General features: G+C 37.5%; 1 protein-coding gene across 1 annotated transcript in view; it reads left to right on the forward strand.

Moving 5' to 3' along the window:
* GAB1 (GRB2 associated binding protein 1) overlaps positions 1–12,947 on the forward strand; it is a 135,306-nt gene that overhangs the window by 95,495 nt on the left and 26,864 nt on the right. The window contains exons 3-4 of the mRNA XM_031062602.1: positions 1,501–1,795; positions 11,250–11,463. Of these exons, the coding sequence (XP_030918462.1) occupies positions 1,501–1,795; positions 11,250–11,463 (509 nt within the window). The remainder of the gene's footprint in view (positions 1–1,500; positions 1,796–11,249; positions 11,464–12,947) is intronic.

Below are 12,947 nucleotides of genomic sequence, written 5' to 3' on the forward strand. Positions count from 1 at the left end.
TCCCAGTGTTTAAAGGACATCACACATCTTGACCCCTTCTGGGACCATCCTTGCTGATTCCGTTCCTTTCCTTGGTTAGCACACAGCCAGGGATGGCCAAAAGGAAGATTCCCTCACCCTCATGTGTCTTATTTATGCATTTTTTCTGCTGGTTTTTTTTTTTTTTGTTTGTTTGTTTGCTTGTTTTTTAATCTTTCAAAGGACTTGCTGACAACCTTGTTTGAATATCCTAAGGAAGTTTAAAGTAGGGTGACTTGGGGCATGATGTGAGTCTGTGGGGTAGTACACAGTGTCTTGGCTACTGCGCTGCTTTATCTTGGTCTCCAACTTTGCTGAAAAGTATAAGAAAAAGTGGATGACACAGGAGTGGCTCCCCACTGTGTCTGGGCTCTGCTTTCAAATTTCTCAGTATGAAAGACGTGCAGCTCTCCTAGTGAGCAATGGCAGTGTGTCTGTTTTCTTCTGCTGTTCCCATTATCCTGGCACTGGGGTATAAAAAGAAGCTGCTATCATAGTATTGCTGGTAGAGCTGAGGAACAAAAGTGCAGCCAAGTGGGGCAATAAAGATGCTTTTGGAAGCAGCAGGACAACTGTATGCTGAGCTTGGTTGTGTGGTTTCAGTTAAGAACTTTGATGAGGATTATGGCAGGTGATGGAGGCCCATGGGATAAAAGGCAGCTAAGGATTCATTAGAGAATACGACATTTTGCATTTGCTTCTCTCTTAGACCAGCTTCTTTCTGCAGCATCAGGAGGGCTCGTATAATAGGCATAGTGTCAGACTATCAAATTAATTTGTTCTGTATCTTTCCAAAAGACTGCATTTATCTGGTAAAACTACAACATTTGGTCATTCTCTCCATCCCCGTCTCTCTAACAGTTTCAAAAAATAATAATGTTGCTCTTTCTCTGTAAGAAGTACTACTGTAGAAATATTATGAGGTTCTAAATGCAGAGTTCCCCTAGAGTCAAGGTGCATGTACAGTGAGTATTGTCTGTTCCTTAAATGCAGGTCATATTGTTGATTATCAGTGAAAAATTCAGATAAAATGCATCAGCCTGAAACAACATAATTGGAAACAAAACACCATGGAACCCTTAAAGATGTATTTTATTTTGTCTTTCTCATGCCTGTGACTGCCTCCTTCAGAAGCCCTTTTTGTGTGTTTTTTTGCCCCTCTCCTGATCCCCACCCCACTTTTTTCTTTAGTGTATTCATGCTTTCTCGTTTTGTAAACAGTGATTTAATTTATATATCCACTTGTTACAAACAAAGTCAAGATATAAAATTTAAAATACAAATTCACTAATCCTTAAGTCCCCTACTGTAACAATACCTAAATAGTGTTAAATGTGCGTATTTGATGTGTAATCTCTTAGTATAATAATTGAACTACTTATTAGTACTTGGTTCAATCCAGGTTGGAATCCCACATAAAAGTCTTAAAGTGTGATTTCTTCCTTCTAATTTTTCTTCCTTTTCTCTCTCCCCAATTTTCAGGCATGGAAGAGAAGGTGGTTTGTGCTTCGGAGCGGCCGCTTAACGGGGGATCCAGATGTATTGGAATACTACAAAAATGACCATGCCAAGAAGCCTATACGTATTATTGACCTTAATTTGTGTCAGCAAGTGGATGCTGGATTAACGTTCAACAAAAAGGAGTTTGAAAACAGCTATATTTTTGATATCAACACTATAGATCGAGTTTTCTATTTGGTAGCAGACAGCGAGGAGGAGATGAATAAGTGGGTTCGATGTATCTGTGATATCTGTGGGTTCAACCCTACAGATGAGGGTAAGTTCTGTTGCTTTTTCTGAGAAAGTGCAGTGCCTATGTGTGAAGAACATTCCAAAGATCAGATGACTGTCTTTAGCTGGCGTATGTTTTAAAACTTGTGTGTATTGGCATCGAAACTTCCTTGTTATCCTCAAAAAAAGTGAGCAGAACAGAGGGAGATACTCAGAATTTGTTAAAAATTAAGTGTGCTGTAGAACTTGGATGATGCTCTTCTGTGTGATGTTAGTTCTTGCAAGTACAGGATAAATCTCAAGTAAAATCATGTGTGGCAGTAGATTTTCATAATCATCAAAGGAGTCCCATTTGGTATAAAAACATATGATTATACAAGCAGGAATGAGTGCAAAATGTCAGGTTTCTAATATTATCATTTCCCTGTCTGCTTTGAAACTTGGGGGAAAAGAAATCCATCCCCATCAGCTAAAACAAACAAAAAACCTGTAGTTTTGCACTATCCAACTCAAATCCTACCAAAATAGATACTGTATGAAGGCTGCTTGTAGGAAACACGATGGTGTGTTTAATTCCTTGCAAATACCTTATGGCCATTGCTTGTCCTGAATCCATTCTTTTTTATTTACTTATTATTCCTGCATTCCTTTTGGAGATTAGTGGGTTACAGGACTTGTTGTAGATCTGTGCACAAGTTCCAAGAAAACATTAAATAGGAGTGGTAAGAGGGTTATACATAAGGCTTAAGATGGTTATACATAAGGCATGACTGAAGGGGCTAGAATTAAATCCCTGCTTTTTGTAGGATTGTGGTAGGATTGTGGATTGAGGGAGGTGAAGGAGAAAAAGGGGCTTGCATCACTTTGCTTCAGCCAGATCTTTAAAAGTGACTGGAAAATTCCATTGCGCGGAACAGAGAGGTGGGGTCCCTTCAAAACCATCAGACCTTTCCTCTGAGAGCTGGTGTATTGTTAGCCCTTAGCTTTCTGTCATTGAACTGAAGATGAAACCTGCTATGGATGTGGAGAGATGTAACTATGCCCTCATAAACTGAGTTTTTGCTTCAGTCAATTGTATTGATAACTTCTCCCCATTGTACTCTCATTGCATGTTTAATTTTTGGCACTTTTTCTTTGGCTGAATGTTTTGTTTTGAAAAGACAGGTGTCTACTACACTGAATTATTCCAACACCTTTACTTCACACAACTGAGGGTTGACAGCACTGTCTGTTTCATTGGTTTAGTGATGCCTTGCAATGCATTGAGCAAGAATTCAAAAAAAGGAAAATGGGAAAATCAGCTGCTGAGTGTTTATTGCCAAGTTCTTATTTTACCAAGATGAATCTTCCTGCCAGTGGAAGAGCAGGTCGTAAATGTACTTCAAAAATCTGTGTTCACCTGCAGCTTATTTTGGGAAGTTAAAGAACAGGTGAAGTTCAGAGAGTAAAAACACATTATTATTTTAGTCTGGAGCTAAACAAAAGGAGTGTGTAGCATAACAGGTCTTTCTATTACCTGTGGAAGCAGAAGATAGTTTTCTTTGAAGCTGGAAAAATGTCACTTGCCAGACTGATTAAGGGTTGTGTTGTGAGTGTCCTGTCATTGGCATCCATTGCTCAGTCAAGAACTAGGAACACCACTGCCCTGTTGTTCCTTCTGGGGTTCATTTGGAAATCCAGGAACATTGCCTTCTTGGATTTTTAAAGAAAAAATTTGCAAGACAACAGTAGCTAGTGCTATTAGAAAACAATTAGGGACTTGATGTTTTGGTGTTGGGACGAATGAGGGAGAAAGAGTTGCTCATAACTTTACAGAGACCATAAAAATAATGCTCAGAGTAGCTGCTGCTTTCATACATAGCAAAGACTCAGTGATTCCTGTAATGTAAACTTTGGTCTTTGTTTTATTTCATTAGAAATTATTTTGAGTATTTGTTTTTTACCTAGTGCTTTGTTTTGACCTTCCAACTAGAAACTGATTTATGCATGTGAAATCTCTACATTGTGAAGATCTGCAATGTTACATCATTTGTATTTGGACAGAATAGATAATTTATGCTCTTCAATCATATTTACAAGCATTGAGTGTTCACATTTCTGGTTGCATCATAGTCTAGTGTAATCTCTAATGATTGCATTACAATTACAATATATGCAATATTTGGCTTTTTATAGGGACTTTCTTTTAAGAACAGTTTCATAGTGATTTAGGTATTTTAAAATTAAACAAGACGGAAACAGGAAGGAATTTTATTTTAAATAAGGTAAATAATTCTTTTACTTTTAAAAATAAAATTCTGGGTAGTTTTAAGTTTTTTTCAGCTAATGCTTCTTGTTTTCAAATGGAAGTTGTAAAGCATTTCTTTCTGTAGCATCTTTCTGTTTAAAACACATGTGCAAAGTTGGGAGGGCGCCTGAGCACTGCATTTGGTTTTCCACAAGAGTTTCATACTGCACTTTTAGCATTCATATTTTCTCTGTAAGATCATGATATAATAGATCAACTAGAGGTTAAAATGTAACTATAAGCCAAAAATGTGTCACCAGTGTTTTGCTTTGAACTGTATTGAGAGACAGTCTGGGATGGAGAGACTGAATGGACCTGATGTACCGGTAATGGCTGTTTTGGTGTAAGGTAAAAATAGAGGAAATGTTTTTTTAAAAATGATTAATGAGAAGAAAAGTTGAAGGATTTTTTTTCCCTGAGAAGAAAACATTGAGGGGAGAACTGACTTTCAAAAGAAAAGCTGCGATAAGCAGGACATGGATCCGTTGTTATCTGAAGAGAGAACTTGTTTTTCTTTCAATGAGTGATGTAACGATAAAGAAAACCCTTTGAAGGATATCTAAGCGCAGGCTGTGAAAGTCCTTCCCTAGAATTTAGTAGACATCTGTGATGAATGTTTTATATGTGATCCAGCTCCATGTTTCTGTAATTTAGTGAATTGTGTTCTTGGCAGAGCAGGGAAAGGAGGAAGTGATCTTACTATATGCAAACATGTTACTTGCATGCATTAATTTGAATAAAGGTAGCAGTAGCAAAATAAACCAGAAGAAATAAGGTAGAGAAGAGGAAAAAAAGGAAGAACAAGACATTGAAATCTACAGTTACATTTACGTAAATAATAAAACGTGATGAAAAAAGTTTCTGTCGTCTTAAGGATCGTACACTGAAGGAGCTGCAGCTTGCTTCACACATGATGGTTTCAAAGTTTCTTTTCAGGCTGCTGCTATTTGGTGTATGCCTTCCTACCTTTTTGCCTTTGGAACAATAAAATTTTATATTTGCTTTTTTTAAATGATGTTTTGGTAATCCGTGCACTGCAGATGGATCACAGCTTCAGTGCAATATCAGAGACAGACAGGATGAATGTAACTTCACCTTCCCATCCTGACTCCTTCTCTTTGCTAAATAAATAGTGGGTATTGGAAGGATGCCCTTTAGGGTGCCCTTCCTGCATGAAGGGTCTGTCTGTAAGAAACAAAAAATGTTCTTCTTTGACAGCTTTAAAAAGTTCATGACAGGGCCTAGCACATATGGCAAAGCAAAATTGCCATCCCAATAGCATACGTTGAATATTCAAGACCCTGGTCATTAAAGGTCTCAGAAGTAAGGAGAAATAGCTGAGCTTCTATATGAAGGAAGGGCAGCTCTGGAAGAGCATCAAGGAAGTGCAAGGACAAAGTAATAAGCTTTAAAAAAATTGCAACTAGTTTGCACTATGGAGATGATGTACTTAATGAAGAGTTGAGGCATTTTTGTATCTCTCAGATATGATTAGCTAGAAAGAATTGTTGGCTCAAAGGTTACATGCCAGAAGGATGGGTGGGGTGATTGATGACCAGCAGTGCAGTAAAAAGTAACAAAAGAACTGCGTTAAGCATTAGGAGAGAAACTCTCCAGAGAAGGGTCCTGAGTCTGTTGTCACAGAAGTGAGGCAGTAGGTTTAGAAGGAATAGTGGCAGAAAGGCATCTGTTTTTTGAAGGCTTTTCTGGTTGCTTACTTTGAGTAAAAAAAATTGGGGGGATAATGGCCACTGAGACATACAAATACGATTTTTGTTAAGAGTGGAATAACTGAGAGGAAGGTGATGATAGACTGTGAAGAATGATGTTAGAGCTTTCTAGAAAAATTGAATAGGAATAATCAAGGGTTTGATAGAACTGGTAGCTGGTGGCTCAAGCTGAGATGATCACTGTCTGTTACCCAAAGGAAAAGAGAAGACAGCAGACAGGATTAAGACATCTTCTACTGTAGTAAAAGAACTGGTGGTTAAGTGAGATTATGATGATGAAGAATAGAGGACAAAATCTGCAGCAGTAGATCTTCCCTTTCAAGATGTGAGGCAAAAATACATATATTTAAAAAATCATTTACTATTGGGGTATGAGCAGAATCTTAATCTTGAGTGTTTGAGGTCATTATCTTAAGCTGACAGCTGCATGTAACAGAAGTTCACATGGAAGGTGATTCTGTTCTTCCTTGAGGAAAAATAAACTGAATCTAGTATGCCTAGGTAATTAACTTAATTTTCTCTTGTTTCTGCTGGACACTTCTTGTGCTGTTAACATTACTGTTGAGTCGCTGGGAGAAGGGTTGGCAAAGTGTTTTGCAGGTTCCTGTGAGTTGTGAGGTGCTGAGAGGCAGCACGTGGAATGATGGAAGCCTCTCTGGAGCACAGGGATACCTACAGTCCAGGCACCGAGCTGGAGCCCCAGCTGGGAGAAGTCACCATGTGGTCAGAGCAGCATGCTCTACCAAGGAAAGCTCTGGGCATTTTGGTGAAGAAAAATTTCCAAGCTTTTTAGTGTGGTGGGCTGAACTATTTTTCTTCACTAGCACCTACAGAAGTTAGTCTATAACATGACTCGCTGATTATTTTTCCTGCGTCACCCAGCCTATGTGCCATCTGAAGATGGGAAGAACAGGATACAGATGTTTCCTTATTTCTCCTTTTAAATGAATAGTCTTCAAAACAAAATTGCAGGTGGAGAGGGGGTGTCAATTCCAAGTGCAGATGCTTTGGTATTTTCAAATTTTAAATGGGTAACCAAAACTACAGCTTAGAATTACACATGAACTGCAAATAGCAAGAACTAAATTTTAGGTGTTATCTCTGAAAGCTGGAAACTTCCATGTGTGATGGAACCTGGAACAGTCAGTCATGTTTCTGGTTCGGATGCAGGAAGCAGGGTTGTCCTGGACATAAGGTGCAAAGCTGAATTCTTCATTCCTTAAAAAAGATACCATGTTTATCTTCAGGAAGAGAGAGATACTGTGAGATTATATTAAACTAAGAAAATAAACGTATGAAATGCATAGGAAGTTTTTATTAGAGCATTTTAAAGGACTTTCTCTGGCAATAGCAGAATGGTTTGGTATGGAGCTTTACTGCATAGATTTCATATTGATGCCAAGCTGATCACTTAATGCCAAATCCCAAATCCATGCTCATGCGTCTGTGCCTCTTCTGGGCTGGATCTGGCTCTATTGGATTAATGTGTGAACAATGCAAGTGCCCACCAGCATACATGTGCTTGTGCTCTGTGTGTGCATATGTGGCCCTTTGATTCCAGGATGTCTCAAACAAACAAAGAAGTTCTTTTAAGGCTTCAGGTGTAGTTATGAAGTTTTTATTTGATGGGGTTTTTAAAATTATGGCTTTTATTATTGTATCTGTGAATTTTTGGACAAGGTTATTGCTCTGATATTTTGTTGGCCACTGGTTATTTTAATAACACATGCATTATAGTAAGTGGATGGAATGAAACATCTCAGAAGAATAGAAGAATCATGACATTGCACATCTGTTGCTGATTCACTGTTGCAATGGAAAAATCCCATTTCTGTTTTCGTATTTCTACCTACAGTGTGCAAAGAATGCATTTGCTTACTTTGATTACAATTTTGACATTTAAAGAAATGCGTGCTGTAATGAGGCCTCTGTGGTTTTTTTACTATGAGAACATTTCAAGTTTTTGCATAATTAGAATATTAAGAGACTGTACATCATATTGTAGAAAACAATTTCATTTTTGCTTTCATTAAAAAACAAACACCAAAATACAAACCCAATTCTAAATAGAAACTCCCACACTCAGATTTTCTAGGTTGGACACAAAGCAAGATATGTAGGAACTTGTGGGATAAAGCCGCTTTATATATTTAAGGAGGAAGAAAGTGGAGCCTTTTGTTATTCTTGTTCAGAAAATGCTCTTTTTACATCATAAATTTTACAAGATATCAAAATGGTTATAAAGAAAAAGGTATAAATTCCAGTGAAAATGAAGCCTGTAACTACTCATAAACCAACTGAGAAAAGACAAAACTCTTGCCCTGTTTTGAGAAAGCTGATTATTCTAGCTGTACTGAATCCAGGAATTATAAAAACAAAATAGAATTCTTGTTAGACTAATTTGCATGTTAAATTTTCTGGCTGTTTTTCCAGCTCCCACTTATTTCAAAGCAGTCTGTGTGTCTGAGCTCTGGGAACAAACCAAATGACTTATAATGCTCTTTGGTGTGCAGATGACCCCTTCCCTAAAAATCTGCTAGTCCAAAGTAGAACAAGTTGATGATGTACTCTTTGAAATCATAAATGGCTGCTGGAAGAGCAACTTTCCTTCATATCAGCTTCAGGAGTACTTGACTGAAGAGAATATTTGAGAGGGTGCAGATAGGCAAAGAGCTTTCATTGCTCAGTGATGAAAGTTTTAGCATTACTTCTTCCCTTGTAGTCAAATTTGAAATAGCATCAATGCATAAAGAAATCTGAAGTGCTTTAGACCAAATTCAGTAGATCTTTCAATCTGGCATTAGCCCACACTATTTAACACATACGAAATGCCTGTATGAGGATGGATTTCAGATCAGAAAGTTGGTATTTTAATAGTTAATGCTCTATATGCTGAAAAAACCAAACCAAACAAACCTCAACCAAACCACACAAACACCTATCTCAAACAGACCCCACACAGATCTGTGAGAGGATCAGGGATTTTATCAAGCATTATCTGTGTCAAAAGAAAGAGATAACTCATCAGAAGGAAAGTGTCCCTAATGATCCATTAACATTAATGGGCTCCAAATCCTTGTTCAGAGAACAGATCATAAAGCTTCCAGACAGCTGGACAGCATCACCTTGAAAATTCAGTAACAATTGAAAGGGAAACATTAGGAAGGGAATGGAATGAATCATTGCAATATCTTCATAAACCAGTGTGTCCGAGACTTTTTTTGTGTGTGTGTGCTTTGTGTGCAATAGTTAGTTTCTCTTCTCAGGAAAGAAAAAGTAGCAGAGCTAGGAAAGGTGAGGATAAAGGGAAACCAGATGTACAATGGCTTCTGCACCAGGAAAAATTAAGCAGTACCAACTCAGTAAAAACAACGACAGAGTTGTGTAAAGTTGGGAATGAGAATTATGAGTAGGAGGTAATTGTTCACAGTTTCTTTGAAGATGGGAGCTGAAATATATCAAGTGAATGTATCAGGTTTAAAAGGAAGTGGGTTTTCATCTCATGTGTAGTAAGGTGTGGACCTCACTGCCACAGGATGGTAGTAAAGTTCAAAAATATAAAGGCACTCAAAGGCACTTCTCTGTTCTTGCTGTTGAACCCCTGCATTAGGGGAATCAAGAAACATTAGTAGGTGCCTCAAAGAGGCTCCTTCAAGCTCTTGAATTTCCTAAATTATAGAAAATTGTTCATATTTTATATTTAAACATGTAGAAAATAAACTACTTTTTCAGTAACTTTTGCATCCAAGTACTGCTGTATTTGAAAGGAAAAAAATAGAATACAAATAAATAGGATGTGCTTAGGAATTATAAAGACAAGGGTATTTAAGTAAACATTGGCTATTTTAAGTAACAGTTTTTAGATAACAATTAATGTAATGAATTTTACCTTTTTCCCCCCCCCATTTTTCTAAACCATAGGACATGGTTTAGGAATATGTGTTTCAAGAAATGTAATGTATAAAGATTTTATGAATTATAAACATCTCTGTACTATTATTTATCTGATCTGGGTGCATCAATTTATTTTTATGCGTGTGATCCCTTGATACAGTCTGTTTCTTTTCTTTCTTCTGCTAACTAGTTTGATGAATAGATCAGCCACAACCCTTCATAATAACGTTTTTTAGGCTATCCTACCTTTTCAGGTAGGTTGAGTTGAGGAATTTTCATACACCTAGACTTCTTCCAACCACATGGGTGTGGTGGGATTTAATTTCTGAGCCTGTTTAGATACCATGGAAGTTCAAAGCAAGTGCTGCTATTTCTATTTCCATGTCTAAATCACTTGTACACTTGTACTTGGTGTACACAGAACTGGAAGCAGGAGGGCTGTGTTCTGGGCTGCTCATCTCTTATTTCCCAGAGTAGTGCTGAGAAGCAGAAGCTGAATGAAGCTACTTTGTAGTGCATAGCTGGCCTGTGAGGCTGACAGGATCAGGAGCATTGGATAATAACATGTTCATTTAAACAATGCTAATAATCACCATCCATTCTTGGGATGTGCAAATTAGAACGTACAATGAGTTGCAAGTAACCCCTGATAATTAGGAAATAGTTTGCTTGATTATGTTGTTCTTAGTCAATGTCATTAAAACAACGAAAAAGACAAATGATTGTTTAATATTTGATGATGTCAATATTTTCTAGTCTCCCAGATAATTTAATAGTCTGGATATATGTGTTCGGAAGGCAAAAAGAAATTGCATGGATAGGAAGTGGATAAGAATTACAAGGTTATTTATAAGAATTATAAGGTTATTTAAAAAAAAAAAAGAAAACCACCTCCTCTCCCCCCACCCCAAAAGAAATCCAAACTAAGCCAAAACAAAACAAGGAAAGGAAACCAAAACCAAACCCAACCCATTCATTTATTGCACAACAGTAAAAAATGAGGGTATGTAATCAGGGGGTTTAGTGGAACATATTTGTACCTTTGCATTATTTGTCTAGTTGTAAAGAATCTTCCATTGCCAAAGCAGCAGTTTTCCTGTCTATTTTCAGATATTGAGAGTGGCCAGGTCTTTCTTGGTAGCTAAGCTCAAGCATTGAAGTGACCTTGGTCAAATAAGAATGAATACTTGCAAGTGCTGACTTAGGTTGCCATGTTCAAGTAATAGCTTATGGGCTTTTGACTGCCCTTGATTAAAACAACAGATTTGTGTTTTTAGCTGTATTACCGCAGCTGTCAACATATTTGTTCTTTCTGTGGCCAGAAAGCAGGTTAAATAAGTCTTTAAATGAGGCATAACCTCTGTTTCCAAGGCTTACTTAAGAAATTGATTGCAGCTTGAAAAGGTAAAGATTGATATATAAATGTAAATTCCCCGAAACAAACGTTAGCACCCAGATGTTATTGTGTCCAATTTAACAAATTTGAACTAAAACCTGAGATTTTTTCCATCCTCTGTTAATTTTCTTTTCTTATTGTTGAAGAACTATTTCTTCACTACATAAAGAAATCTTTGCTTCTGTGTTTGCAGATGCTGTGAAGCCACCAGTTAGTTCTTTACAACCATCTACTGAGTTACCCTTGCCCATCAACACTTCACCGCCTTCCATGCAAGCAGAATCTTCCTTTCCTTCTCCTTATCAGCTCATTAACGTCCCCCCTCTGGAGTCTTCCTCTGGTCAAGAAGATCCTCAAGACTACTTACTGCTAATAAACTGTCAAAGTAAAAAACCTGAACCTATGAGGTAAGTGACTTTTGTTTCTTAATAACACTTTTTTATATTACAGGCCAAGAATGTTTGTGCTAAATGAGTTTTTTTACTACTGAGATACTGAGCATTTGGATGCACATATCTACACAGCGAAGCTGCCTGTAACTTTTTTTTTTTTTTTGTTCCATGCATTAAACCTTTTGCTGCAATAGTAAGTTGTTTGATCAGTGTTATATTGCATTCTCCAAAAGTGTTGACAACAATTGCCGACATGAAATATCACGGTGATGCATCAATCCAAGCATTCCATTGGAGCTCAGAGTGATGCATGACACAGAGTGTGCTTTCTTTAGCCACAATCTGGTGTGCTTAGTGCAGTTTAGTACTAGAAGAAGCTGGAGGAATTTAGCCTTTCTCCCTCCTGGCATTTGGTTCCCCAGTTTTGCCAGTTAAAGCTTTCGTGGAAGGGGTTAAGAAAACATGCTGATTTTATTATCACCTGCCAGGTTACCACATCACTGAGTAGTGATCTTCAAGTGGCATTTGTTCACTATTACTAGCATGGTTCAGACTCTCAAACAAGAAGAAAACCCAATTATTTTATGATAACGAGGAATGCAGAGGCTGAAACCACTCGGTTTCCATATCCTGAATTTCAGCTTTTTCCTAATAACAGATACTTAAAAGGAAATTCAAATAAGCTTTATTTTTTACTGAATAAAGAGTGCGTACACAGTCAGTTCTCTAGAGAAGTGTGCAATAGGAAATGTGAAGGAAAAATTTAGAACTTCTACAGAATTAAATTTCTATTTATTTCTCCATCTGCTACTTGTAACTTAAATAAATCCACAGCACCTCCTGCATAGGAGGATATGATATTCATATTAGCTACCTGGGAAATATCACTGTGTTTTGCCAGAATGGATCATAGAGCAGGCTGCCTAGGGACATACTGGAGTCTCTGTCCTCTTTTAAAAAAACTGTTTAAAAGAACCAAAAATGAACTTGACTGGACAAGCTCCTGAGGAGCCTTTCCTGATTTTGAAGGGTTTGCTTAGAGGTAGTGGAAAAGCTGAGCAGATAATGTCCAGAGGTCCCTTCCGACCTTAAACATTCTGTGGGAGAACCTTATAAATCCCTCTGAGAATCTTCTTTTCTGCAGTAATTTCAAATAAAATCTGCTGAGATATTTACAGAAAAATTAACAAAACATCGTATTATTTTTGTAATTACAGACAAGTACATGGAAGGTTGAGGAAAGCTTCCTTTGAGAGTGTTTTCATGACTATTTCACATGCTTCCTTAGGGCCATACGTTTTAGTGGCAGTGCCTTCTGCATCAACACCTTGATGCTCTGCCAGTTTTACCTGTGCCATATGCTCTTTGCTCCCTTGGCATTTTTATCTTGCTCTGTTGTGCCTGAGTTTCCTGCTCCATTTACTGATGATTATGTAGAAAAGTAGCCACCCTTTACAGTCTTCCTTATAAAACAAGGGAATGAGCCTACAGGCAGGGTG

The sequence above is a fragment of the Geospiza fortis genome, unplaced genomic scaffold, assembly GCF_000277835.1.
Source record: "Geospiza fortis unplaced genomic scaffold, GeoFor_1.0 scaffold35, whole genome shotgun sequence".
Lineage (NCBI taxonomy): Eukaryota > Metazoa > Chordata > Aves > Passeriformes > Thraupidae > Geospiza > Geospiza fortis.